The following is a 27,556-nucleotide window of genomic DNA, read 5'->3' as shown; positions in this document are numbered from 1 at the left end:
AGTTGATGGGTCTTGTAGATTGCCTTCTCCAGAAGCAGATGACTGATGCAGAGAGCCATCATAACAACTTTAATTGACACTTTGACTCATATAATTGAAAAGTGATCAGATGGAGAGAGCTGGCAGATAAATACTTTTGAGAAAATGTTTTGCTACATTATGAGAAGCATAATTCTGAACAAAATAGTAATTATTTTATGATCAAAACTATACTTACATCTTTCTGATTTTTGTATCTTTAAAGGTCATTCAGATTTATGATAAAATCAGAAAAAGGTCTGTTATGATTTTTGATACAGAAAGATATTACTTCCTCAAGATTCTGAGTTGTGTGAATTTTTTCTTTTTTAGATGATGAAAAACACCAGCATGATGCAGATCTATATGTAATCGTGCCGATAATAATTTCCTCCTCAATCTTATTGCTTGGAACATTGTCAGTATCACATCAAAGGTATTGTATATGGTGTTAAAAATCTCGAGCATATTTAAACCATTTTAAACCCAAATCAGAAACACTAAAATATGCTAAATATTTTATATGTATTCAGTATACAATAAGATGGCATAAGAAGAAAAAGGATTCCTTATTTCAGGAATCCACACTGCATTTTTCTGTCACACATAAGCCTCAGGGAAGAAATTAGATTTTTAAAAAATGTATTTACATTCATGAAATAATAAGCTTATAACAGAAAAGCCTTGGCAGCATATTCTTAGAGGTGACAAGAATGACTTTCAGAATTGTAAATCTAGGTTGAGGACTTTTAGTTGCAAAGATTTATTTGGAACAGTCAATTCACTAATGGTTAGTAGGCATCCTGCTTTTTAAATTTTAGCACTGTGTGGCTCCATTCTGTCTCATTTGAACTGCTTGAATGGTTCTTTATGTGCCCCATCACTCTGTTCTGAGAGGTCCAGACCATTGAGGTTATTTCACACGTGGCAAATCTCTACAGAAATTTTTGTCTTCTAGCAATGAAGAGGGAAAAGTGATTTTAGAATCTGAATTTATCTTCCAGTCAAGTGAGCTGATGGGGCCTGTGCAAAGTATTTAGCACAGGGCTAGGCATACAGTTTTCAACAAATGTTAGCTATTTTTTTAAATTATTATTATAGTGATCATTAACTTTGGTTTAGACAGAAAGTTGGTAGAAATTCTTCCTTGGATAGCATATGAAAGTAAAATTGATCCTACTGTGGCATAAACAGTCTTGTAGACTTCATTTCTAGTTGTTTGCTTATTAACTGTTAACGTTTTCAATGTGAATGTTCTCTAATTCTAATGCCTTGTTTATCCTTTGTAGAATGAAAAAGTTGTTTTGGGAAGATGTTCCAAACCCCAAGAACTGTTCCTGGGCACAAGGACTTAATTTTCAGAAGGTCTTTTTTTCAATTTTTTTTAACCTAAGTATATAATATTTCATTTTAGATGTTGTATACCTTTTAGAACTTCAAACATTTTTAAGGTTCAAAACTTTTTTTTTAAGGATAAGGTTTAAATTTTATTTTATTCAATTCATCTTAGTATGAATCTGTCCAATTTTTTACTTATTTTCATGAATAGGAAGATGCAGGGATTTGAAAACAGGACAAAACAAAATTCAATAGGAAGTTTATCATCTGAATTAACAATATACTTACCTTTCTCCTGTGTCACAGTATATCATAAAACAAATATTAGAATGTTAGGTCAAATCTGATGGAGAACAAATATTTATATATATGTTTTGGGTATAAATTGATTGTCCTTTGGAAAAGGCTGGAATCAATATTTTTAACCCTTGTAATTATCTTCATAATTACTTAAATCAATTACAAACTACATAATCCTTTCCTAAAACACTGCAATCTGAGAGATGCAATTATCATAGTAAAGCTTACATTTTGAAGATAGTCCCTTGCAAGCTACTTATGAAACAATTAGTCAACTCTAATAAGATAATTTGCACTTGTGTCTATTATAGATTTTCTCAGAAAACTCTAGAAGTTAACAAATATATCATTAATTTCCCAAGTTTTCCTTGAAGCAGGCTTGGTTTTCTACCTATAAAACTGGGAAAATAGAATTCAGTTTCATGGCAAAATATCTAAATGATGTTTTGAACAATAATCACACGCGGGTTATTCAGTCTCAGTAATTGTGTCATCGTAGTCACTGTTACAAGTCTTCAGTGGTTTCTTTTTTCTACAAGATCAAGGACAGTCTGTTTAAGCTGGTTCTCCATGACTCCTCTCTACAATCTGTTATCAAGTTATGTCCATTTTTCCTGTCCATGGGCCTTAGTCATGCTGACACTATTTCTCTCATCTCTGTAGACCCCTCTACGTCAGTGAAGAGTTTGCTTTAAGCTCTTTCCCCAAACCTTCTGTGAACAAATGTAGTTCAGAAGAAATTCTGCCCCCTCTAAGTTTTCAGAGCATTTTATTAGTTATTGTGAAGAGTGTTCTGAGTTCTGGGGCTGTTTTTTAAGACCACATATATTATTGAGCTCCTCCTGCTAAATGCAAAATACTAAAGTCAAGATTCACAAAATGCTGATATCTTATAGTTTGTCAATTTATTTATGTGTAGATCATTGAGTTACATATTCTTACATTCATTAAGATTTTTTATTTCAATTTTTGGTATCTTGGTTTCCTCTCCTGTAAAATGAGGTTTAATAGAATTTACCTCATTGAGTTGTTTCAAGGAGTAAAGAAGATGGTACTTCCAAATAGTAGTATCTCAATAAATTATCATTATATTGCATATTTACATGTTTTACATTGTTATTCTTTCAATTACCCCACAGAATAAGTATTAGCATCTCCATTTATAGAGGAAAAAACCCTAAAACTTATACTGGTTAGGTAGCTTGTTTTTGAGTCTGACTTAGTTTACTAATTTGTCTAATTTTTAAGCCTATTCTATTAGTAATTGTTCTCTCTGGCTTTCCTTTTTTTGACCATGACCCTTGGTGAGAAATATGCTTTATCTTACAAACTATTAAATGTATAGATATAAATAATACGCATTTGCAGTGCCCTCTATCTTCAAGATTTTATTTCATTTAAAAAATACTGGTTACAACCCTCTAACTTCATTCACATGCTAATGAATATGATTTGCAATAACAAAATCACTGCTCTACAGTTTACCAATGAACAAGTGAGTGAACAAAATAAGTAATATTGTGGGCAAAACAATGCAAGCAACTAAATTGTAATCTTTCAGCGGAAGAGACAGTGTTTTATCTTCAGACATGGTAGTACTGTAGTTTCACATGTTTACGTGCATACATTATCTTTACAGAAACTTCACTTTGCCTGAATCTAACCAGCCCCACACACATACACTTCTCAGCTATGCCTTACTATAAGCCACAGAATCTCCTTTCATTAAAACAGTCCTGATGATTTTTCAATTAGTAAAATATTTATTCCTCTTCTTTCTCTTCCATTATGAATTCTAACAGTGACATTTATTGTAGTGTTAGTGACATTTCAGCCATGTATATTTATTTGTCATTCATTCATTCCTTTGTTCAACAAGCACATAATGAGAATGAATATTTACATGTAAGTCTAGGATGTTGCTAGGCTCTGGGAAAACAATTTTTAAGATATTGTTCTTACCATCTAGGCAGTGACAGGGAGGTCATAGAGGAATGACTGGTTAAAAGCAGTATAGAATGAACTTGTCTTCTTTTCTCTCTCTAAAATTGTTCATTAATTCATTCCATGCATTTATTCAAGGGATATTTATCAAATAGTTATCCTAATGCCAGTCACTCATCTAGGCCTTGGGGTTAAAATGACGGGAAAATAAAAACTCTTGGAGTGTACAGTCTATGGGAAAGATAAGATTAATCAGTTTATAACTGAAATAACTATATGTGTTATATATAACATATACTATGATAATATTACAAACACTAATAATGATAAACATGTTGTGAAATAAAGGGACCCAGTGTGCTGAGTGTATTGTGTGCGATGGGGGTGGTGAATGAGTGAAGGTAAGGAAGTGACAGTTGAGCTAAGATCTGGCAGATGAACAGTGATCCAGTAGGATTTGTGGTGGAGGGTGAGAGCCCAGGCAAGTCCACCCATGAAAACAATGCCCTGTGGTAGGAAGGACCTTTGCACATTCACAAACTGAAAATAGGGAGGTTAAAAGACAAAGAGTAAAAAGGAGACTATTTTCTTAAATACCGAGTTTTTTTCCTTCTTTGAATATGAGAGGAGTTTTGTAAAAAAAAAAAATCGAAGTACTTATCTAACTAAAAATGTAAACACTTCACCATGTCAGCATATATAAATTCTGGAATAACAATCTTACTGTCTCAGAGAAGCTGAAACACTCAGTCTTCAAAATGGTGAGCTCTGAAATCTCTACGAACCACCAGGAATAATGGCTTCTAAGTGTTTACCAGGGCAGGGAAATGGTCAGCCCACCTCAGCAAAATGTAGTTTGGCCCTGCATCAAGTTTTTCCATTTTCCAGAAAATGCTGGACACAAAAGAATGGAGACTGAGTCAGTGACTCTAAGCTACATGCTACCCCGCTGTGTCATGTAGCTCCCTAAGGAGGAGCATCATGCCACAGCAGATCACCTGGCAGACGTGCGCAATAGACAGAAATATCACCACGTGTCCCCAGGCTCTGGTAAACTGAGAAAGTGTGAAGAATTTCTAAGTAGGGTGGGGGAATGATATTATTTGTAAGATGGATTTTTTTTTTTTTTACTTTTGCAAATATTAGACTTTAAAATCTTGTAAGATATTAAGCATAACTAGCCCTCAAGGTGCTCAGTTTATTACTTGGCTTAACAGGTACTCAGTTAGGAATAGATCAGTTTTTGGAATGTATCAGGAATATTTGAAGAGTAAAGAAGAATGTAATTTCAAAGGTTTTACTGATGATAAAAATCTAATCTGCTAAAAATCAATAACTTCTTAAAATCTCACCTTCTACTTTAATCTCCTAACTAAAAGTACTTTTTTGGGGACAAATAATACAGTATAATTCACATTATATTTCTAAAGAGGACAAGACAATTTACTATCTGATCCAAACTTTCATATTCATATTATTTTACTTAATTTGGTCATAGACCTAATAGCTTTATATTTTCTGATTACAAAACTGAGGTGCAGAGTGATGCAGCAGTTTGTCTTGATCAGACAGCCTGTAGGTGTGAAAACCTTGGTTAAACTCAGGTTTATTGTACTCATTGATACCCTTCCCATCAAGTCCTTATTAACAATGGATTGCTTAATATACTTAATGCCACTAAATTGTGCACTTAAAAATAGTTGAAATAATAAATTTTATGTATATCTTAACACAAAAAAATTGGCAAAGAATCTGAATAGACATTTCTGCAAAGAAGGTCTACAAATAGGCAATAAGGAAAAATGAATATATGGTCAATGTGATAAGGAAAAGATTAGGGAAATGTAAACCAAAAACACAAGATAGCACTTTACACTAGCTAGGATTGTTATAATAAAAACCACAGGTAATAAGTTGGTGAGAATGTGGAGAAATTGGAACTTTCCTGTACTGCCAACTTGAACGTTAAAATGGTACAGCCATTTGCTCTTAATTTTTCTGGCAGGTCACCTTTTTATTTCTAAAAATAAGATATTTATGCCATTATGAGATGTAAATATTTAGCAATTTCTGGCTGTAATGAGGATTTACTTATTATATACATACTTTTTTGCCCCTTCTTTACCCATGCTATTACCATATCATATTGTTAGCCACTTTTTTTTTCAGTTCCTTCAGTAATCAGTCTATAATCTCAGAAGTCTTCTAAAACTCCATTTGTTGTTCCATGAAATACGGACTGTTTCTTAGAACTCCCCCTTTATTAAAATAAAATAAAGACATTAATACTCTTACCTTTCCCTCCGTTTCTCCACTTCCCAATCTTTGTCAACTTTTACTTTACATTTTTCACTTAAGTCAGGGTAGATAACATGTTCTGTGCTATAATTTGTCTGTGAGTTAATTTTAAAAAGTAAAAACCCAATAAACTGTATTTTAATTGTTACGAGTTTATAAATATTTTTCCTTGCAGAGCCAAGTAATATAATGTGATTATATTACCACATTTTGTGGTTCCAGTGACACAAAATAGTTTAAAAAGGTATTTTAGAAACACTCCAACCTGTTGATCTGAATTTTGCCAAATTTTAGTTGCCTTCATTTTTCATTTTTATGTTTTATGTTTGTTTTGCTTTTCCTAGCGCTTCTAATTGCTTCTTATTTTTTTTTTTTTTTTAGCCTTCTTTGTGCTGTATGTGTATGTGCATCTTCACTGCAGATCTGTTCCCCAGGCACTCTGTCCAGGAAATCCTCTATCCTCCTACTGTGATCTGGATTAGGCCTTTTCTAACATTACTACAAGCCGTCCCTCTGAATTTTCCCTTAACTGGTTTCTAGTGGGGGCTTCCCTGATAGCTCAGTTGGTAAGGAATCCACCTGCAATGCAGGAGACCCTGCTTTCATTCTGGTGTCAGGAAGATCCCTGGAGAAGGGAAAAGTGGTTTCTAGTGGAAACTGTTCTCTAGACTTTTTTCTTCCTCTTTTTGATTAACTACTTCCTTACATAACCTGCCAGGAAATATTGTATAAGTTGAAGTCTCTCCAAGCCTGAAATTCTTTTTATTGTGCCTTCCTTTATCGATATTTTGGTGGAATAGCAAGTTCTAGGTTGACAAGCCTTTCCAATAAAACTTTGAGATGATTCCTGCCTTATCCTCTAGAATCTGGTATCACTTCTGAGAAGTCTAGTGCCACTCTGATTTTTACTCCTCACTGGTATCATGCAGTTTTCTTGCTTTTAATATATTATCCCTGTTATTGATGTCCTAAAATTTTAGTGGTAGGTCTAAACCTATTTAGGAAGATTGATTTCAATCTCCTGTCAATTTTAAGAAATGATATTATTTCTTTGATAACTTCCTCTCCCCTTATTTCTTTGGATGTCATTCTAGAATATGTATTAGGTGGATGTTGGACCCTCTGCAAAGATCTATACTTCTTATCTCTTCTCTAATATGTCCTGTTTCTTTGTCTTCTTTTTTTTATGTTTGAGACCTGCCATATCCTGTTCCTTCAGTGCTTCTATTGAACATTTGCTCTTTATAGTTGTAAATTTCTAACTAATCATTTTCAGTGTATCCTGTTCTGACTTTATGCGTGCAATATTTTCTTACTGGAAATACCAATTTAAAGGATCATTCTTTGTTTTAAAAATTCTCTTTCCTTTTATTCCTTGAACTCTCTGTGTCTGCTAGGATCATATTCTCCTCCTGTTTATCTTGGCTTTTTAAAAAATCTCACACTTCCCACACATATGTGGTAACCCTTTGTTTTTCTTTCATATTTAAGAAAGGGATTGCTGCCCTGGATGGGTTAGAAAGGGCTCTGCTAGATGAGGAAAGACATGCTCATAGACACCAATACTCCTCAGCTGCTAGATTCCTCCCCGGATAATTTTTCAATTACTTTTAAGAACAAATCTTCAATTTGAGTGTGGGGAGTATGAAACCTTTTCCATGTGTACTAGAGGGAGTAGAAGAGTCCCATTCCATATAAAGAATTTCCTGTTTTCAGACAAAGGTCTCATTTCTTCCTGTGTTTTTACCTGCCTTTTCTTCACCCCTCCCCCCATCTCCATTATATCAGTTCAGTCAGTTCAGGCATTTGCTTGTGTCCAACTCTTCGCGATCCCATGGACTTCAGCACTCCAGGCTTCCCTGTCTGTCACCAACTCCTGGAGCTTGCTCAAACTCATGTCCATTGAGTCAGTGATGCCATCCAACCATCTCATCCTCTGTCACCCCTTTCTCCTCCTGCCTTCAATCCTTCCCAACATCAGGGTCTTTTCCAGTGAGTCAGTTCTTTGCATCAGGTGGCCGAAGTATTGGAGCTTCAGCTTCAACATCAGTCCTTCCAATGAATATTCAGGACTCATTTCCTTTAGGATTGACTGGTTTGATCTCTTTGCAGTCCAAGGGACTCCCAGGAGTCTTCTCCAATACCACAATTCAAGAGTATCAATTCTTCAGCGATCAGCTTTCTTTATGGTCCAGCTCTCACATCCATACATGACTGTTGGAAAAACCATAGCTTTGACTAGATGGACCTTTGTTGGCAAAGTAATGTCTTTGCTTTTTAATATCCTGTCTAGGTTGGTCATAGCTTTTCTTCCAAGGAGCAAGCGTCTTTTAATTTCATGGCTGCAGTCACCATCTGCAGTGATTTTGGAGCTCAAGAAAATAAAGTCTGTCACTGTTTCCATGGTTTCCCCATCTATTTGCCATGAAGTGATGGGATGGATGCCATGATCTTTGTTTTTTTGAATGTTGCATTTTAAGCCAGCTTTTTCACTCTCCTCTTTCACTTTCATCAAGAGGCTTGTTAGTTCTTCTTTGCTTTCTGCTGTAAGGGTGGTGTCATCTGCATGTCTGAGGGTATTGATATATGAGCTCCACTGTATGCAACAGGGAAAACTGTCTTTCTCTTCAGCTAGGGCTTCCCTAGTGGCTCAGCTGAGTAAAGAATCCGTCTGCAATGCAGGAGACCTGGGTTCGATCCCTGGGTTGGGAAGATCCCCTGGAGAAGGGAAAGGCTAGCCACTCCAGTATTCTGGCCTGGAGAATTCCATGGACTGTATAGCCCACGAGGTCTCAAAGAGTCGGACAGGACTGAGTGACTTTCACTTTCACTTTTCACTTTCCCCCCATCTCCACTATATGCAACAGGGCAAACTGTCTTTCTCTTCAGCTATAGCCCACCTTGGAGGTATTCCAGTCTGCAGCTCATCTCCTTTGGTCTACACGGTCTACGCTCCTCCACTTGTTTTCCATATGTTAGAAATTTGAAATCTCATTCCCTGTTAACCTTCTCAGATTATCTCATTTGATTTATTCATGTACTTTCATTCTAACAGAGCCTCTATAGAGATAAGAAAGAAACATGCAAGCTCAAACTGGCATCTTGAACCACAATACTTTCCTACACCATTTCTCACAATGCTTTAAAAACCAGAATCTTTAACAGCATGCAATCAATTATACTTCAATAAAATAAATGAAACAAATCAAAATTTTTTTAAAAGTTCTGAAATAGGATAAAAAAAATTTTAAACAATGGTTGAAATTCTTGTTGTAGGAAAACATATTGCAGTAAGTAAATAGCCTTGTTGTTCTTCTAATTCAAAACTTTTTTAAACCTCTTTCTTTAGCATTTTGTCTAATCTGTTAGTTTCTTCCTCTAAATCCAAACCATCTACATTTGAGGTGTGTGTGTGTGATCTAACCCTGCTTCTTTGTTGTCTACATTTATGTCTATTTCCACAAAGTGTACTCCCACTTAACAACCTGAATACTTTGGCATGTTTAAACTAAAATCAAATGGATTTTTTTCTTTTGAGTCGAAGACTATCCTAGATTCCACCACCTGTTCTAGTTCTCAAAAGAAGTAGCTTAGCAACCCATAAACTCCTAATACTGTTCTCTTGGATCTGAGGCAGATTGTCCCTGAAATTGCTAGAACAGCCTTGCAGAAGTGTGAGAGAGCTGATGTAGTTTCCTAAAATATGATTTCTGTTTTCTCTATTTTCTTGTCCTTCTTAATATCTATATATGTGCCCTTGGGTCATAATGAACCAGAAGAGATGATAAATTAATCTGCTCAAATCTATCACAGCAAATAGAAAAAGCAAAAGAAAGAACATGTTCTCCTCCCTACTGTGTTTAAAATGTCTTTTCATCTTCCATTGTATTTTAGACATTGTTGGATTAGAAAAACATTCAGAGTCCTCCCTCTAGTTAGCTGTGCAACTTTAAGCCTTGATCGTTTTGTCTATAAAAAAGGGAGAAATGTGGACCAGGTGAAAGTTCTTAGAACTTTTTTCTAGATTAAAAAAAATCATGATAATTTTATTCTTCTTTACTATTTCAAGTCTTCTCTATTTTAATTGAAAAAATTATTTTCAGAAATCTACTACTTTACTCTTTCTTGTTCCAAATTCTCTAATATTTGCTGTAGTTCCTCCGCTTGCTTTTAATTTTCCCAGCTCTTTGTTCTTCTTTGCTTTTACTTATTCTATTATTCCTCTATAGATTTTCTTTTCTGGGATTGCTAAGGCTATCCTTAGAGTGTGATGTTAAGGCATGCCTTAAGAAAATGATAGAGACCACCTTAGTTCAAAATGTTATCGTTTCGTAAAAACGTGCATTACTGTAGTTTAACACAAGAATTTATGATCCACTACCCATGCCTGAAAGAACATCTTTTTGATTTATTTTTTGCTTTCTGAATGTTTTTTATTTTGCTTCCTTATTTTGTTTTATTTTATCTGAACAGAGAACGGACATTCTTTGAAGTCTAATCATGATCACTACCGATGAACCTAATCTGCCAGCTTCCCAACATTCTATAGAGTATTAGAAGATTTTTACATTTTGAAGAAGGGGAGACAATCTAAAAAACATTGGTGAAACTATTGAGAACTAAAATATGGTGGATTATGTTGATTTAGAACTTAAAACAGATGGGTAAATTTGGAGTTCAAGACCTTGATCTCAGTCCAGTTCAGTTTGGATGATGTACTTCTCAGGTCATCTCAAAAGTAGTATTTATGATATATGGCTTTTGATTTGTCCTTTGGTCATGAAACATTAAAAAATATGACTGTTGCTCTCAGCACATATCTATTAGATATCATCAAATTTATTATAAACAGTACTGTAACTACAGCTTCTGACACATAACTTGGCAAATACAATGACTCTAAATATAAAATGTAGCAAAAGTTTTTAGTTTACATCTTATGTCTGAAAATTTCCATTTTATATCCTTTTATAGACACATCAGCCTATAAATTGAACCATTTGGGTATTCTTTATAATGTCTTGGAGCTCTTATATTTACCTAACTCTGATCCATATGGGAATTTTCATTTTAGCCTTGAAAATGACCTAAATGCTAACTTCCATTTCAGATCAAAGACAGTTTGTTCTGGTCGAAGGCCAGTAGAAGTTACAGTTCATTTTGGGATGACCTGATATATCCAGGTCAGATTGACCAGATAAGAAAACACATCAGCTTCCAATTTGGCATCTTTGTGAAATTCTTGACTAAATTTAATTTATTTACACTGAACCACCCAAAACTTCTAGCAGGCAGGGAAATGGGCAGTGATGCAAAAAGGGAGACTCTAAAGCTTTTAGAAATAGCTCAAAGCAAACCTAGGACTTCCCTTCTTGAAAAAAAAGACCACCACTAATGCTAGTGGTGAATTACCCTGTGTGCCTTGCTGCTCACATTCAAAATAAACCAAAGCCTATGTTTGATTAACCCAAATAATATTTAAATATAGGATACATATGCATTACTTACATTTAGATTTCATTCACAGTTTTATTTGAATGTTAAAAAACCTAAAAATCAGGAAGAAGGTGTCCTTTCCCCACTTCATTGACTTTTAATAGATGTCATTGGAATGTAAAATTGAAGTGTGAAAATATGAAAGGATATTAATTCCTTCTAACTGAGTACATATTTAATATGCTCTCAGACTGTTCTAAAATCTTGAAATATTAGACGCATATGGTAATTGAAATGATTTTTTAGTAAACATACTCTTAATAAATGTCTGTGACCCATTGATAAAATATACTTTAATAATATATGGATATGTGTTTGTTGTTGTTGTCTTCCATTATTAGTGAACTCTTTCATCAAATGCATTTGAAGAAGTAAATTGTTTGGTGTAACAGATTAATTACCGATTATGAAGTTTTAGAGGGCATGAAATATGTCAAACATGTCATTTGAAGAACATCTGTGAGTTTGCATGCTATGTGCTATTCTTATTTTTGTTTTCAATGTTAATAGTATGCAGTTCCTTTATTTGTAGATCTTAATTTCTTGGTTCATTTAAATTTTAAGAAAATCAATACATAGATAGTAGGAACCTTAATAAAAAATAAAATGAGCAAAAAATTTTGAAGGAAATTATATAAATTTAATTATATATTTCTCTCAGAAAACAGGAAGAGAAATAGTTTTCTCTTTATACATTATGTTCATATAATAACAGAAAACTTTGTATTAATACAGTATTTGTTATTATGTAGTATTTTAGTCTCTGTATAAATCTATTCCATTATATTTTGTATATTTATTCCTTTATGGTTATAATCACCCATATATTTCATTGAGTTCAACATTATGTTAAATGAATTGTGTTTTTATATGGAATATATTTGCCATTATGAATGTTGATTATATTGTTATTTCAAGCAATATATCTGAATTCATTCTATTAGCTTAAGAATTATAAAATTCAAAATTTTAATTATACGTATAGCATAAAATTGAACACATTTTCTATAGTACTTCATTTAGTTGTGTTAATTTTTCAATCTGCTGTGTCTACAGTTTTATTTTGCATTTATTTTTTCCATATGTTTACACTGTGTGAGTTGAGCTTTTTTGCACATAGATGCTTGCTTGTAGCTGCTTAGCAGGGTTTATTGTAATGTAACCACTGTTCTTATAAAAATATGATGTGCATTTGTTTTGTATCTTTGTCTTCATTCCACATGTCCTTTAGTTTGTATTTTTATGTGAAGTTATTTATAAGGAATGGTTATTTAAAAGTCTGTGATCATCTCTTTCACCTTAATTGTTTTTAGCAAATAGGTATTCTTAGTTCTTATTTTCTGATAGTCATAAATAGATTTTTAGTATGATGTAAGGTAGATAAGATCACATATGGTCTCCTTCATATCATATATTATGTCATGGAGTAGTTATTTTAGCTATCTGTAGCCAAGTTGTATTGCTCCTTTGATTTTTTAAAAAATTTATTTTTTCATTTTTGTCTATGCTGTGTCTTCATTGCTGTGTGGGCTTTTCTCTAGTTGTGGTGAGCAGGGGCTACTCTCTGGTTGTGCTAGGATTTCTCTTTGTGGTGGCTTCTCGTTGCAGAGCATGGGCTCTAGGGTGAGCGGGCTTCAGTAGTTGGAATAGTTGTGGCTCCCGGGGTCTAGAGCGCAGGCTCAATAGTTGTGGCCCATGGGCTTAGCCGCTCCATGGCACGTGGGATCTTTCTGGATCAGGGATGGAACCTGTGTCTCCTGAATTGGCACGTGGATTCTTTACCATTGAACCACCAAGGAAGCCCCGCTCATTTGATTTTGTATCAATTTACCTTTTAAACTTGATGTAAGAGATTTCAGTTTGTGGAAGTGTAATTTGCTATACAAAATTAGAAATTCTTCTAGAGATAACACTTTCTAATTTCAGTGTCCTCAGTCACATCTGACTCTTTGAAACCTCATGGACTATAGCCCATCAGGCTCCTATGTCCATGGCATTTTCCAGGCATGAATACTGGATCCCCTTCTCCAGGGGATCTTCCTGACCCCGGAATCGAACCCACGTCTATTGTGTCTCCTGCACTGGCAGGCAGATTCTTTACCACTAGCACCACCTGGGAAGCCTTTGAGAGCTATGCACTTTCAGATACTATTTAATGTATTCCTTGTACAAAGCTATGAGATAAATATTGAACACAATTTTACAGATGAGGAAATTGAAAGGCAGGGAGGTTAATGTACTTGTCCATGATCACAGAAATGGAAGGACTCAAGTCTTTCTCATCCCTCTTTTAAACAGTATCTTATACTACCCATCCCTTATGACTTTTGATCTATTTATTTCAGTCCAAAAATCAGTTAGTTTGTGGTTTATGATTTAACCACAATTAGTATTTGGTTTATGTGGTTATGATTAGTTTGTGATTTATGTCCTTTCATATAAACTTTCACACTTCCATTTCTTCCATGATATCATAGTGAAGCAAAACAAAAATCAATACAATTGAGGATTAAAATGTGTCTTTTCTTTTAGCCAGAAACATTTGAGCATCTTTTTATCAAGCACACAGAATCAGCAACCTTTGGTCCTCTTCTTTTGGAGCCTGAAACCATTTCAGAAGATATCAGTGTTGATACATCATGGAAAAATAAAGATGAGATGGTGCCAACAACTAGAGATGCTCTACTTTTGACGACTCCAGATCTTGAAAAGGGTTCCATTTGTATTAGTGACCAATGCAGCAGTGCTCAGTTCTCTGAGGCTGAGAGCACAGACATAACCTGTGAGGATGAACGCAGGAGACAGCCCTCTGTTAAATATGCCACCCTGCTCAGCAACTCTAAGTCAGGTGAAACTGAGGAGGAGCAAGAGCTTATAAATAGCTCAGTCAGCAAATGCTTCTTGAGCAACACTTCTCCACCAAAGGATTCTTCCTCTAAGAGATCATGGGAAGTAGAAACCCAGGCATTTTTTATATTGTCAGATCAGCATCCCAATATAATTTCACCACACCTTCCATTCTCAGAAGGCCTGGATGAACTTTTGAAACTTGAGAGAAATTTCCCTGAGGAAAATAATAATGAAAGGCCTGTCTATTATTTAGGAGTCACTTCAATCAAAAAGAGAGAGAGTGATGTGTTTTTGACCAATGAGTCAAGAGTGTTGTCCCCATTCCCAGCCCGCTGTTTATTCACTGACATCAGAATCCTCCAGGACAGTTGCTCACACCTTGTAGAAAATAACTTCAACTTAGGAACTTCTGGTCAGAAGACTTTTGTATCTTACATGCCTCAATTTCAGACTTGTTCCACTCAGACTCAGAAAATAATGGAAAACAAGATGTGTGACCTAACTGTCTAATTTCATTTCAGAAACATCTAAGATTTATGATGTAATTGGGTCATATGAAGGTTAATACATTTCACCATTGGTTAGTAGAGTAGAAAAGAAAACAGAGTCAAGTTTGAAAATGATTGTTCCAGAACTAATGGTAGCTCTACTCACTCAAGTAATACAGACAGAGGGTGGGAGAAAGCCTTCAAGAGCCTAACAATGTAGACTGACTCTTCTAATGATTTTGCTAATCAGCTACAGTGCGACGGTCTCCAGTGACTTTTGTCTAGCTAGCCATAAACCCAATAGTACTATTTTTGGGGACATCGAACCCATGTAGAAGGAGCTGATCATCTGAATTACATTCACATCTGAAAGACTTGACACTAACACTTGTGAAAATGTAAAAAAAGGGTGTGGTTATTTTACCTTGAGTTGTCTTCACTGTGTGCTCAATTACACACACACACACACACACACACACACACACACATGCAATCATACCCAATAGGCATCCTTGTGCATTTTAAAAGTACGTGATGTGTTTGTATTTTTGATATTAGACTGTGTGATTTGAAAGTGTTTTTATTTAACAGACTTACCTTGAGCACTTACTCTGTGATCCACACTCTGCTATATGTTGCAGTTAAATACAGGATATTGCCCTGGGCTAGGGGATATACTTGTAAAGATACACAGGAAATCAGTCTTTATGTATCAAAATTAAGATCTGTACCATAGAATGAGACTACCTATTAGAATGATGATACCCACAAGTATTTTGATAGCAACACGTATTTATGAAAATATACTGTCTGCCTTAACTTTTCTTTGGCTGCCCTGATAGGTCAGTTGGTAAAGAATCTGCCTGCAAAGCAGGATACGCCAGTTTGATTCCTGGGTTGGGAAGATACACTGAGAAGGGATAGGCTACCCACTCCAGTGTTTTTGGGTTTCCCTTGTGACTCAGCTGGTAAAGAATCTGCCTGCAGTGCGGGAGACCTGGGTTCGATACCTGGGTTGGGAAGATGCCTGGAGAAGGGAAAGGCTATCCACTCCAGTATTCTGGCCTGGAGAATTCATGGACTGTATAGTCCATGGGGTCGCAAACAGTTGGACACGACTGAGTGACTTTCACTTCACTAACTTTTCTTTATAAAGATGTTGACATGCTCACTTTCTGATACAGTTAGATAGTTAAATATTACTGTATGTGACTCTGGAGTCCTTGTCTTCCTCATTCCCACTTGCACATACACTATTTTTTTCTCATTTACTGAGCATTCTCCCTATATGTAAACCAACCACTATGCTAATACTTTCCTTACTGCTGTGCTGTGCTTAGTCACTCAGTCGTGTCCTACTCCTTGCGACCCCATGGACTGCATCCTACCAGGCTCTTCCGTCCAAGGGCATTCTCGAGGCAAAAATACTGGAGTGGGTTGCCATACCTTCCACCAGGGGATCTTCGCAATCCAGAGGTCAAACAAAGGTCTCCCACATTGCAGGTGAATTCTTTACCGACTGAGCTAACAGGGAAGCCCCAATACTTTCCTTACTTTAGGTAAATTAATTATCGAAATAACTGTATGAAACATATTCTACTATTGCATTCCTTTTAAAGATTAGAAGATTAAGTAATTTTCCCCAAGATCACAGAGTTAGTGGAATTCAGTTATAAACCCAGAACTTTTTAAGCTAGTGATTATGCTTTTAACCTGTACCTTACATTGTCATCCATTAAAAAAAAAAGATCTGCCTGTTATCTAATAAAATTTCTTTAGTAGAATTCAGACTTAAATTGAAGAAAGTAGGGAAAACCACTAGACCATTCAGGTATGACCTAAATCAAATCCCTTATGATTATACAATGGAAGTGACAAATAGATTCAAGGCATTAGATCTGATAGAGTGCCTGAAGAACTATGGATGGAGGTTCATGACACTGTACAGCAGGCAGTGATCAAGACTATCCCCAAGAAAAAAAAAATGCAAAAAGGCGAAATGGTTTCTGAGGAGGCCTTAAAAATAGCTGTGAAAAGAAGAGATGTGAAAGGCAAAGGAGAAAAGGAAAGATATACCCATTTGAATGAACAAGGAGAGATAAGAAAGCCTTCCTCAGTGATCAATGCAAAGAAATAGAGGGAAACAATAGAATGGACTAGAGATCTCTTCAAGAAAATTAGAGATACCAAGGGAACATTTCATGCAAACATGGGCACAATAAAGGACAGAAATGGTATGGACCTAACAGAAGCAGAAGATATTAAGAACAGGTGGCAAGAATACACAGAAGAACTATACAAAAGAGATCTTTTTTTTTTTTAATTTTATTTTTTTTTCCATTTATTAGTTGGAGGCTAATTACTTTACATCATTACAGTAGTTTTTGTCATACATTGAAATGAATTAGCCATGGATTTACATGTATTCCCCATCCCAGTCCCCCCTCCCACGTCCCTCTCCACCCGATCCCTCTGGGTCTTCCCAGTGCACCAGGCCCGAGCACTTGTCTCATGTACCCAACCTGGGCTGGTGATCTGTTTCACCCTAGATAATATACATGTTTCAATGCTGTTCTCTTGAAACATCCCACCCTCACCTTCTCCCAGAGTCCACAAGTCTGTTCTATACATCTCTTTTTCTGTTTTGCATATAGGGTTATCGTTACCATCTTTCTAAAGTCCATATATATGTGTTAGTATACTGTAATGGTCTTTATCTTTCTGGCTTACTTCGCTCTGTATAATGGGCTCCAGTTTCATCCATCTCATTAGAACTGATTCAAATGAGTTCTTTTTAATGGCTGAATAATATTCCATGGTGTATATGTACCACAGCTTCCTCATCCATTCGTCTGCTGATGGGCATCTGGGTTGCTTCCATGTCCTGGCTATTATAAACAGTGCTGCGATGAACATTGGGGTGCACATGTCTCTTTCAGATCTGGTTTCCTTGGTGTGTATGCCCAGAAGCGGGATTGCTGGGTCATATGGCAGTTCTATTTCCAGCTTTTTAAGGAATCTCCACACTGTTTTCCATAGTGGCTGTACTAATTTGCATTCCCACCAACAGTGTAAGAGGGTTCCCTTTTCTCCACACCCTCTCCAGCATTTATTGCTTGTAGACTTTTGGATAGCAGCCATCCTGACTGGCGTATAATGGTACCTCATTGTGGTTTTGATTTGCATTTCTCTGATAATGAGTGATGTTGAGCATCTTTTCATGTGTTTGTTAGCCATCTGTATGTCTTCCTTGGAGAAATGTCTGTTTAGTTCTTTGGCCCATTTTTTGATTGGGTCATTTATTTTTCTGGAGTTGAGCTGGAGGAGTTGCTTGTATATTTTTGAGATTAATCCTTTGTCTGTTGCTTCGTTTGCTATTATTTTCTCCCAATCTGAGGGCTGTCTTTTCACCTTGCTTATAGTTTCCTTTGTTGTGCAAAAGCTTTTAAGTTTCATTAGGTCCTATACAAAAGAGATCTTCATGACCCAGATAACCACAATGTTGTGATCACTCACCTAGAGCCAGACATCCTCGATTGTGAAGTCACGTGGGCCTTGGGAAGCATTACTACAAACAAAGCTATTGGAGGTGATGAAATTCCAGTTGAGCTATTTCAGATCCTAAAAGATGATGCTGTTAAAGTAATGCACTTTTATGTCAGCCAATTTGGAAAACTCAGCAGTGGCCACAGGACTGGAAAAAGTCAGTTTTCAACCAGTCCCAAAGAAGGGCAATGCCAAAGAATGTTCAAACTACCACACAATTGCACTCATCTCACACGCTAGCAAAGTAATGCTCAAAGTTCTTCAAGCCAGGCTTCAACAGTATGTGAACTGTGAACTTCCAGATGTTCAAGCTGGATTTAGAAAAGACAGAGGAACCAGTGATCAAATTGCCAATATCCGTTGGATCATCGAAAATGCGGGAGAGTTCCAGAAGACCATCTACTTCTGCTTTATGGATTACGCCAAAGCCTTTGACTGTGTAGATCACAACAAACTGCGGAAAATTCTTCAAGAATTTGGGAATCTTGTAATACCAGACCACCTGACCTGCCTCCTGAGAAAACTGTATGCAGGTCAGGAAACAACAGTTAGAACTGGACATGGAACAACAGACTGGTTCCAAATAGGAAAAGGAGTATGTTAAGGCTGTGTACTGTCATCCTGCTTATTTAACTTATATGCAGAGTACATCATGCAAAATGCCAGGCTGAGTGAATCACAATGTGGGATCAAGATTGCCCAAAGAAATATCTATAACCTCAGATATGCAGATGATACCACCCTTATGGCAGAAAGTGAAGAGGAGCTGAAGAGCCTCTTGATGAAAGTGGAAGGAGAGAGTGAAAAAGCTGGCTTAAAACTCAATATTCAAAAAACTAAGATCATGGCATCTGGTCCCATTACTGCATGGCAAATAGATGGGGAAACAATGGAAACAGTGACAAACCTTTATTTTCTTGGGCTCTAAAATCACTGCAGATGTTGACTGCAGCCATGAAATTAAAAGACACTTGCTCCTTGGAAGGAAAGCTATGACTAACTTACACAGCATATTAAAAAGCAAAGACATAACTTTGCCATCAAAGTTCCATTTAGTCAAAGCTATGGTTTTCCAGTAGTCATGTATGGATGTGAGAGTTGGACTGTAAAGAAAGCTGAGTGCTGAAGAATTGATGCTTTTGAACTGTGGTGTTGGAGAAGACTCTTGAGAGTCCCTTGGACTGCAAGGAGATCCAACCAATCAATCCTGAAGGAAATGAGTCCTGAAAATTCATTGGAAGGACTGATGTTGAACCTGAAACTCCAATATTTTGGCCACCTGATGCGAAGAACTGACTCGCTGGAAAAGACCCTCATGCTGGGGAAGATTGAAAGCAGGAGGAGAAGGGGGTGACAGAGGATGAGATGGTTGGATGGCATCACTGACTTGACGGACATGTGTCTGAGCAAGCTCCGGGAACTGGTGATGGGCAGGGAAGCCTAGTGTGGTGCAGTCCATGGAATTGCAGAGTCGAGCAAAGAGACACGACTGAGCAACTGCACTGAACTGAATTGTTAATACTGGATAAAAATTAAGTGAGAATTACACAGATGTTGTCTTTGCCTTTAAAGACTTTAATGTTTATTTTTTTACTCCAGTTCTTGGTATGGCAAAAAAATCTCAAGAAAACATATTGAGTAATAAACTAAGAAACCTGCAGAGACAGTTGTTCAATGGCAGTAAGAATTTCCAGATTATCAGTATCATCAAAATAAATACTTCAGTCCTCAAAACTTTCCCCATGGGCTGTTAAACATCACTGTAAGTGAAAGTCATTCAGTCATTCTGACTCTTTGTGATCCCATAAACTATACAGTCCATGGAATTCTCCAGTCGAGAATACTGGAGTGGGTAGCCTATCCTTTCTGCAGTGGATCTTCCCAACCCAGGAATTGAACTGGGGTCTCCTGCATTGCAGGTGGATTCTTTACCAGCTGAGCTACCAGGGAAGCGCCTGGTAGTCCATGTCTAGTCCATGGGGTCACGAAGAGTCAGACACAACTGAGCAACTTTCACCTTCACTTTCAAACATCACTAGTTTCGTACTTAAACTGAGAGAGGATTCTGCTGATATACTATTTCTGAAGATAAAATTCTACCCCCTTCTCTATTCCGGTTGTGGCCATATGAAATGAATGGTTCTAAAGAGTGACAAAGATCTCAGACCCCAATTGATATTTTTTCACACATTTCATGATCATTTGCCAACATGTAATCAATGAAGCTGTTTCATGTCATAAGCACTATTGAGATATGTCAGGATCTCACATACTCAACCAGTGGCTCTTAGGAGAGAAAGGTAGAGGGCCTGTATCAACTCACTGAATGAGAAATTCTGTACGAAGATAAAGAGAGAAACTTTTTTTCAATTATCTTTAATTGGTTTACAGTTTCAGGAACAGAATTATGGAAATTTTGGTAAAATTAACCATTATTTTTAATACTTCTCATAGAATATACATATATTAAAATTAAATTTTACCCCATTCTGCATGTAAATAGAGATTAAACACCAATCAAGTCTCCTGAGACATGACATCCTCTCATTCTCCCGCGGTTTGGGACCCAGAACAACAAGAAAGAGAAACTGATAAATGCTCCAGTCAGCCTGAGGTTTTGCCATGTGTATGCTGAAGTGAATTCAGAAGTCCCAGGACCACTGGAGTGCTGTAGGTCTGAGTTAAAGGAACTTGGTGACAGCACATTAACCTAAGATCACTGATTCCATTCTGATGCAGCTTTAGTTCCCCAAACAAAAACACTTTAGAAATTGAAATTCCAAGGGAGCCTCCTTAATAGAGAGTGTCCAATGGGTGCAGTTTGGCCTATTGTTATATATAGATTTAGATTAGATCATATTTACATATGGGAAAGAATCTGCCTGCCAATGCAGGAGTTGCAAGAGATGAGGATTCGATCTAGGTCAGGTAGATTCCCTGGAATAGGAACTGGCAACCCACGCCAGTATTCTCACCTGGAGAACTCCATGGACAGAGGAGCCTGGCAGGTTACAGTCCAAGGGGTTGCAAAAAGTCAGACATGACTGAAGCCTGGCATGTTATATATGCTATATATATATATATATGCTATATATAACATGTTATATATATGTGGATTGTAGATTGTGCTGTGTGTGCAATGTCACTTCAGTTGCGTTAGCACCACGTGGGAAACCCAGATTATAGATTAGATCATATTTATTGTCAAGGCTCTAATTTTCATTTTCAAAAGTTCATTTCACTCTACATATTACTGTATATTATTGGGTCTTTATGAAAATTACCATTCAGATGAAAATTTTTAATGTGTATTTGTTTGATTAGATATTCCCTTTTTCTTTGCAAACATTCTGTAAAAAGAATTTTTAAGGGAGAGAGAAGCTGAAGTATAGGTTTGGACTTTTAAACTTAGGATAGATCTCGAATTTTGAGTATTTCATTTAAAGGCTTAAAATTTCAACACAAGCTATGAATCCGTCTTTAAATCTGAACTTCAAGAAAATAAACTCAGAAATTAATAATTTGAGCTAACAGATTAAACAGTTTTGTTTGAAGATAAATCATTTGTCAAGGTTAATGAGATTATAGATCTCCTAGGTTAAAACCCCTAAAAACAAAGAAGGGAAAAAAGACGAGGTATACTTACAAGTATGAATCGTGCATGAGCCAGTTAATGTCATGTCTGATTCTCTGCGACCCCATGGACTGTAGTCCACCAAGCTCCTCTGTCCATGGAATTCTCTAGGCAAGAATACTGGAGCAGGTTGCCATTTCCTTTTCCAGGGGATCTTTCTGACTCAGGGATCAAACCTGAGTCTCCTGAATTGACAGGCGGGTTCTTTGTCACTAGCGCCACCTGGGAAGCCCAATGACTATGAGTGAGTGCTGAGTCACTTTAGTTGTGTCCGACTCTGTGTGACCCCATGGACTGCAGCCTACCAGGTTCCTCTGTCCATGCTATTATCCAGGCAAGAATACTGGAGTGGGTTGCCATTTCCTACTCCAGGGAATCTTCCCAACCCTGTGTCTCTTGTGTCTCCTGCATTGGCAGGCAGGTTCTTTACCACTAGCGCCACTTGGGAAGCCCCAATCAGTATGAGTACAGGCCTCCTATTGGAGCCCTCTGTTCTCCTTTAGAGGTTACATGGTGGCAAGAGGAATAGGAACAGAGGTCTTTTATTTTTAAACCTAGTCTCCAGTAGTAAAAAGACTTGGATGAAATTCCCAAACCAGTGGGTGATGCTGGACTGAGAATAATGTTTTATGACATTCTTCTACCTCCTCTTATTCATTTCCAATAAAATGAACTCCCTCTTTCCAAATATCAAACATATGGTCATATTCTCTTAGGAATATCTGTTTTAACTTCTCAAAAGTTGAGTGGGAAGGTAAACTTCCTCCACAAATTGATACCAGACCCAAAGTTACTTTGGTTGCACAGGATAGAGATGAGGCAGTAAGAGTTGTGGGCTCATGCAGGCTTTGGCAACTTGCTAAATGAATTGAGACATATTGCAACCATATGTCAGGTAGACATGGCTGAAAAAAAAGACCTCTCCAGATTATCTCCTGTAGTTTTTAAAAGATACATGCTCTACTTGTCATCTTTCAAGGGTCATCTTGATAGTTACAGACTCTTCTAAAGTATTTACTATTAAGAAAACACATTCTCAAATTTTAAAACACAAGATTAAAATTGTCCACTCTATTATGTTGAGAAGAATCACATTGGAGAAAAAAATTAAACGTAGTCACCAAAAATGTGAAGAACTGTTTGTAAAAGGAAACTAGGTAAGTCAGTAGTTTTACTTCTTCTTGAACAATTGTTTAAAACAAAAAAGTGTTCCTGCACCTCATTATGATGTTGGGCAAGCAGCTTAGAACACAAGAGACTAAATTAAAACTGAAATATTGTTGCATACATTTGTATGAACATCAAGAAATGGTTTCCATGTGTTTTTATATTGAATGAATTATTTTTATACAAAGTTTATCAATCAATATTGTGGAAAGATGCTGATGTCTGTTTTTCAAAATTAAATATACTTAAGATGTATGGCATTAAATTCAATTTTGTCAGGATCTTTGATAGGATATTTTAAATAACATGCCCATTCAAAATGTCTGAACTGAGAAATAATTTGGGAGATATTTAATTTTATAGTGCAATACTTATATTGTAGATATTGTACTTGTAAAATTTGTCATTAAGTATTTGGCATGCAGTTAACACTTTCTCTTTATTTACAGTTGGTGTTAATAAATGTTATAAACATAAGTGCTGAGATATGCATCACCAGTTGTTCTATACAATTTAATTGTCCTACTTCACCTTTTTGCCCCTAAGTTCATAAAGAAAGATGTGTAAATTCTGATTACTGTGAATTTTTCATCACTATGAATCATAGTGTTGAAATTGATATGAGATCAAATATGAAAAATGGAAAGTGAAAATACAATTCTTATGATTTAAGTTATTTTAGGATTATTTTATCTATTACATGATCACTACTTTCAGGAAAATTTGGAAAATATGACGAAATAATCCTTGTAGTTTATGTGAATAGGTAATATATTAGTTTTATTCATTGTTGGCATTTGTGCTTTTAAAATTCCTACAAACATGTTTTGCCTTTGGAAGGGATTTGAAAGCATTTCAGATCCAAGCATCTCTCTTTATGGTTATTCTCTCTGTATTCTCAATATAACCCCCACACCAAATTCTTGCTGGCATTATAGCCACTTACATGAAAAATTACTCATTTTAAGTAGCAAGAGCTCTTTAGTTTGACTCTTTATTTCCTTAGGAAATCTTAATGTACTGTGATTTGTAGCATTAGTTTCATCACTTAGCTTTCTGGCAATTTGAGTTTGGGTCTAGTATTTGGGTTACTATTCATATATGTTCTCTTTCTTGCTTAATTTTAAAATGTAAATAAAACAAACACATACAAAACATTTCAAACAGTACAGAGAAATATAAAATAAAAAGTGTCGTCTCCTTCCACTCTCAGTCTTTATTTTCTATTCCTCAAAATAACCTGTTATTATTATACCACATACTTTTAAAATTTTATATAATTGGGATCATATTCTTCTTGCTGCTATAAAATTACCCTTTTCCTTAATATTTCTTGGTGATATTTCCATATAAGCTCAAACATACTTCATTATTTTAATGTTTGTTTAGTATTCCATTATATCAAAATACAATTATTTAAGTAAACAGTTCAAAGTTGGTGAACATTTAGGTTGTTTCTTTTACTTTTGGGGGCAACATTGAAGTGAGCATTCTTTTTTTAAAAAAAAAAAAAGATTTATTTATTTGGCTGTGTTGGGTCTTAGTTGCTCCATCACATGTGGGATCTTAGTTCCCCAACCAGGGATTGAACCTGCATCCCTGCATTACACGGCAGACTCAATCACTGGACCACCAGGGAAGTCCCTGAAGTGAGCATTCTTATATATAATTATATCTTGGCATACTTTTTCAAATATACTGTTAGGACTCTTGGTTACAAGTGTAAGAAACCAATTGTAAGTGTCTGAAGTACCTTTTTGCTGTTTTAATTTTAACTTGATGAATGAAATTGAGCATATTTTCATGTTTATAATCCATTTGTTTTTCTCTACCTTCCTATTCATTGCCTAATTTTCTACTGAATTGTTATAATTTTATTGCTTTCTAATCTCTTTTTTCATATATGTGATCTAAATTTTCATAATTGAAATATGATTTATGTACTGTAAAATACACATCTTCACTGTAAGCTTAATGAACTTTCACACATTATCCCCTGAGTAAATACCTGAGTAAAATAGGTAACACACTGCCAAGTAATGGCTGGACTAATTTACATTGCTCTTCTGTTGCTTCATATACCAATTCCTAGTCAGCATTGATATCATCAGTTTTTTAATTTTAGCCATTCTGATGGTTGTAATGGTTTCTTATGGTTTTGGTTTGCACTTCTTTGCTGTGTAATGATTTACAAATCCCTCTCCTACTGTTGTTGCTATTTTGTCATATATTTTATTTCTGTGTATTTCATAAACATCTAAAATATTGTTATACTGATGCCTTAGGCAGTACCTAGTCTTTTAAATTTCCCCTTTGTAGTGTTTGTTTATCACTTCTTTCTTCTTTCTGTTTCCACCTGAGATAATTTTCCTTCATCCTAAAGAACTTTATTGTACTGTGGATCAATTGTGACAAGGCGTTGTTTGGGAAGGTCTATATTTTATCTTCAATTTTGATAGATATTTTTTCTGACTGTTGAATTCTAAGTTGGCAGTATTTTCCATCTTTGCCAGTTGTCATTTTGCTGTCTTCTGGTATGCATGGGTGTTGTTGAGAAGTTAGCCATCATTTAAATTGTTATATCTCTTAAAGTAATATGTCTTTTTGTTTGTTTGCTTGCTTTTAAAATTGTTCTCTTTATCTTTTTTTTTAAAAAGCTTGACTATTATGTGTCTAGATGTGCTTTCTTTTTTACTTGTCCAGGTTGGTATTCACTGAGTTTTTTCAGTGTGAGGGTTGGGGTGTGTGTGTGTGTGTGTGTGTGTGTGTGTGTGTATGCGCGCATGTACACTCAGTTGTGTCTGACTCTTTGTGTCCCCATGGACTGAAGTTCACTAGGCTCCTATGTCCATGGAATTTTCCAGGCAAGAATACTGGAGTGGATTGCCGTTTCCTTCTCCAGGATCTTCCTGGTCCAGGGATCGAGCTTGTGTCTCTTGTGTCTCCTGCATTGGCAGGTGTGTTTATTACTAGGTGAGCCACCAGGAAGCCCATGTATGTATGTATGTCTCCTGAATTGGCTGGCAGGTTTTTTTTTTTTTTACCACTAGTGCCACCTGGGAAACCCTTTTATACCTTGAGGATTTCATTAAATTTTTGTCCAGCATTAGATGTCTTGTGGATGGGGGAGTGTCTATTTGTTCAAGACTCTCTAGCCTACACTCTTTTTCAAAAGAGAACCCCCACTTCCACTTTATATAATACTTTATGTGGTTTTGGACCCCATCTGATTACTTCAAAGTGTTTTATATTTGAGTTGGAGAAGCTCTTTGATTTCAAAGAATAGTTATGTGAATTTAAGGAGACAAGTGTTCATTTTAAATGGAAATAAACTTAGCCAGATAGATCTTCTATGGGATGTTTTCCAATTATTCTGGGAATAATGGAACTGCAAAAGAATCACTTTATAAACCTTACTATTTCAAACCTAATGTAACTTTCCTATACTCAAGAAGTTTTTATATGCAAGAATCTTTCCGGTCATTTGTAGTGAGGTGATGAACCTAGAGTCTGTCATACAGCATGAAGTAAGTCAGAAAGAGAAAAACAAATATTTTATGTTAGTGCATATATATGGAATCTAGAAAAATGGTACTGATGAACCTATTTTCAGGGCAGAAATAGAGATGCAGACATAGAAACATGGGGTGAGGGGAAGGAGAAGGTGGGATGAATTCAGCAAGTAGCACTGACATATTTACACGACCATTTATAAAATAGAGAGGTAATGGGAAGTTCCTGTATAGCACAGGGAGCTTGGCTTGGAGTTCTGTGATGACCTAGAAAGGCGGGATGGGGCAGTGGGAGGGAGGCTCGCGAGGGAGGAGATAACTTCACACGTATAGCAGATTCACGTTGTACAACAGGAACTAACACAACATTGTAGAGCAATTATCCTCCAATTTAAAAAAGAATCTTTCCTACTTGCTTCTTTAGTTTGCTCCAACTGAGCGTAAAATCTTTCATCTTTGCAAAATTGATGTTGTTTGAATGAATGGAGATACTTTAGATTTAATTTTGAAAAATTACACTCTTAGTAGTTACCTGAGGACTGAGTCCCTGGGCTCTAAGCCTGCCTCTTTTTATTTCCCACTGATGATCCATGAGCAACTACTTATCTAGTTAACTACTTCTGCTTGAGATTGGCGCTGGCACTGGAACTGGGAACCTGTCAGAGCCCAAGGCAGCTCCTGGGGATGCTAATTTCATGATCTTTGTCCCAGCACTGGAGCAGGGTGCCTCAGACACCTCTTTTTCTGAATACATGTAAATTCAAGCTCTCCTCTGTATTCCCCTGTCTGAATAACATAGTGACAGAGTTTGACTGGTTCACTAGTTTCCAGCAGTCCTATTAGGCAGTCCTTCGCGCTTGTATGCATGTTGCATACAAGCATACACTTGTATGCCACTGATAACAGCCATTGGATATCAGTGTGAAAAGAATTACCTGTTGCTTCTTCCCTGGGCCAGGGATGGG

At 36.2% G+C, this 27,556-nt stretch overlaps 1 protein-coding gene across 7 annotated transcripts in view; it reads left to right on the top strand.

The window, feature by feature from the left end:
* LEPR (leptin receptor) overlaps positions 1–17,037 on the top strand; it is a 93,126-nt gene extending 76,089 nt beyond the window's left edge. For 5 of the 7 annotated variants that reach the window (XM_070468018.1, XM_070468015.1, XM_070468019.1 and 2 more), the window contains 3 exons: positions 352–454; positions 1,308–1,383; positions 13,927–17,037. In XM_070468018.1, coding sequence (XP_070324119.1) covers positions 352–454; positions 1,308–1,383; positions 13,927–14,754 — 1,007 coding nt within the window. In that variant the 3' untranslated portion in view covers positions 14,755–17,037. Of the gene's footprint in view, positions 1–351; positions 455–1,307; positions 1,384–10,371; positions 12,890–13,926 lie in introns of those variants that run through there. The other 2 variants (XM_070468020.1, XM_020877742.2) reach the window with 1 other exon arrangement.
* The last annotated feature ends 10,519 nt before the right edge of the window (positions 17,038–27,556 follow it).

The sequence above is a fragment of the Odocoileus virginianus genome, chromosome 5 (genome assembly GCF_023699985.2).
Source record: "Odocoileus virginianus isolate 20LAN1187 ecotype Illinois chromosome 5, Ovbor_1.2, whole genome shotgun sequence".
Taxonomy (NCBI): Eukaryota; Metazoa; Chordata; class Mammalia; order Artiodactyla; family Cervidae; genus Odocoileus; species Odocoileus virginianus.
This window is presented reverse-complemented; position numbering and strand designations above follow the sequence as displayed.